Source organism: Castanea sativa, chromosome 10 (genome assembly GCF_040712315.1).
Source record: "Castanea sativa cultivar Marrone di Chiusa Pesio chromosome 10, ASM4071231v1".
NCBI lineage: Eukaryota > Viridiplantae > Streptophyta > Magnoliopsida > Fagales > Fagaceae > Castanea > Castanea sativa.
The window spans coordinates 5,275,568-5,278,206 of NC_134022.1; the positions used below are offsets into that span (position 1 = coordinate 5,275,568).

The 2,639-nt window shown below is 39.3% G+C and overlaps 1 protein-coding gene across 1 annotated transcript; it reads left to right on the plus strand.

The window, feature by feature from the left end:
• LOC142614008 (protein HAIKU1-like) lies at nt 1-2,053 on the plus strand. The gene is made up of 2 exons (XM_075786534.1): nt 1-1,687; nt 1,786-2,053. Exon 1 carries the CDS (start codon nt 685-687, stop codon nt 1,600-1,602), a length of 918 nt encoding a protein of 305 aa, XP_075642649.1. The 5' UTR covers nt 1-684; the 3' UTR covers nt 1,603-1,687; nt 1,786-2,053.
• The last annotated feature ends 586 nt before the right edge of the window (nt 2,054-2,639 follow it).

Genomic DNA, 2,639 nt, shown 5'->3' on the forward strand with positions numbered 1-2,639 from the left:
AAAAGTCTATCTTTTATCTTTTGTTTAGCAAAAGCTCCACCTCTTAATTATTCTACTTTCTTCTAGAAAGATAGATTAAAGAGAGAGATCCAGTTAGACTTTTCTTCTTATGCTTTGTTCCACAAGTCAAGGCGTAATTGTTCCCATTCCGTTTTCTCTCTTTTTTTTTCTTCTGTCTCTTCGCGTTTACTTTAATTTCTTTCTTCTTACTCGTTGTGAACCCGTCATATACAACAATTATATATCTTTCAATTCAGCTTTCAGATTATATTTGGAGTAGAAGAATCTGGTGGGTGATTTCAGATTTATCTTTTTAGAGCTTATTGAATCTGGGTTTTGTTGCTTGGACTGAACCAAGAGAAAAGGGTATGTTCTTCTGCTTCTGAATCTTAGCTCTATTGGGGTTTTGATATTTTTGTTGCTTTTGTTTCGGGGGGTTCATTTGTTGTTCTATATGCTTAGATCACTGTGAATAGTTCGGGGAAGATTGTTTTGAGCTTGGAATATTGAGGTTCTGGGTTTTGTTTTGAAGCCCTGACTGAATTTGACCATGGCCATGGGTTATTTAGTTTGTTGAAATAGTTGGTGATTTGAGGTTAAATTCTGAGAAAGATTGACATTGCAAAAACGTGGTAATTCTTTGTTGAGGAGTGATTTTTGGGAATTTCAGTTTTTTTTCCAAAAATGGATAACATGAAGAATAGGAATAATGACCATTTGGGTGTGAATAAAATAGGGAAGAATATAAAGAAGAGTCCTTTGCACCAACCGAATTTTGCAAACAACAATCCTGCTAGGCAGCAACCTCAGCCTCAGGTTTACAACATAAGCAAGAATGACTTTAGAAATATTGTTCAGCAGCTCACTGGTTCACCCTCTCAAGAACCTCTGCCTAGACCTCCCAATAACCTGCCTAAACCCCAGAGTATGCGGCTGCAGAGAATTCGGCCTCCCCCATTAACACCCATCAATCGGCCTCACATACCCCCTCCCGTGCCGCTCCCTGCAGCCCCTCCCCCTATGATGTACAATAATAACTTTGCTAGACCTGGTCAGTTTGGACAGCCATCGCCGCCCATGCAGATGCCACCACTTACCCCTGGTGAATCATTCTGGGGGAATACGGCTGAGTCTCCTATCACAGCTTACATGCGTTACCTTCAACATTCAATTGTGGATCCTGCTCCAAGGGGAAACCCAGCCCATCCTCAACAGCAACCACAGATTCACGGTCATCCGCAGTCATCTGCTTTACTTCCTAATCCTCACGGGGCTGCTCTTCCTTCCCCTAGAATGAATGGTCCTAACCAACCTATGCCAAATTTCCCTTCCCCACAAATGAATGGTCCTCCCCTTTTGCCTTCCCCAACTTCCCAGTTCCTCTTGCCTTCCCCAACTGGTTACTTCAATTTGTTGTCACCGCGTTCACCTTATCCATTGTTCTCACCCGGGATTCAGTTTCCTCCACCTTTGACACCCAATTTTGCATTTTCACCGGGGATTTTAGGACCAGGGCCTCAGCCTCCACTTTCACCAGGCCTATTTCCATTATCCCCTTCAGGGTTTTTTCCTGTCCCAAGTCCAAGATGGAGGGACCACTAATACTTGTCCTAGCATCCTATGCTTTGAGCTGGTTTTTCTTGATCAGAGGTGCTTATCATCATTATGTGGAGTTTCTCTTGAAAATGTAATGTACACTGCTGTTGTAAGAAGTCCTTTGGTCATTGTAGTGTTTGTATCTCTTTTTCTTTTCTTATTTCTCATTTGTTGATACCCATGTTGCAGCTTGTCTTGAAATATAGATCTGTAACAGCTGCAATCTTTGTTTTTTGGACAAGTTTTACATTAGGCAATGTAGTGAAGACCAGACAACTCAACTGAACATTTGGACAGAGCTGTAACATGAAAGGAGGTAGGATTACAGACATCAAAATTTTTAATGTAGGTTTCCTAGTGCGAGGACTCTCATGCTTTTGTAATATTTTGACTGTAATATTATTCACTTTCAGTTTGAAGTTAAATTCATCTTCAGTTATCTGGCTTGTGGTTGAAATTCTCAAACTGCTGTTTTTATAGTAAAGATCCATACTGGATGACTGGTTTAAATTTTGTTAAACATATTTTGGTTACCAAGAAAATTTATATTGTCAACTCTGTACTTCTAATACATACTTGCATACATAAAAGTATATTATATACTGTCTTTGATGATTTTCAGTTTGTTTTCCCTTCAGAAAGCGATTAGCAGGGTACTTTTGAGCTTTTTATGTATAGGTTTCTGAGCATTATTTGAAATATGTATATTGTATGTTATTCCATTGTAATGAATCTGACATCCATTGTTTTCATTAAAAGTTGAATCCCCCCCCCCTCCTGCCCCCACAAATGTCTGTCTGGGGCTTAATATTTATAGCATTGTCTTTGGGTTTATTTGTTGAATATATTGTTACATGTAAATACAAGTTTTACACTTTTGTGATAAAATTCAAGGGCCTAATCTCTATTATGACTGATTGACCACTTAACACAATCCTAGATACCATGATTGTCGAGAGAATGTTACAGACCTTGGTTCGATTTTAATTTGCATTATGGGTTCAGTGAGAGCTGGTGGTGATCCTATGTATATGCTGAAATTC

Excerpts from the sequence above, each read along its gene's own strand:
- LOC142614008 (XM_075786534.1), top strand. The coding sequence starts at position 685 with ATGGATAACATGAAGAATAGGAATAATGACCATTTGGGTGTGAATAAA.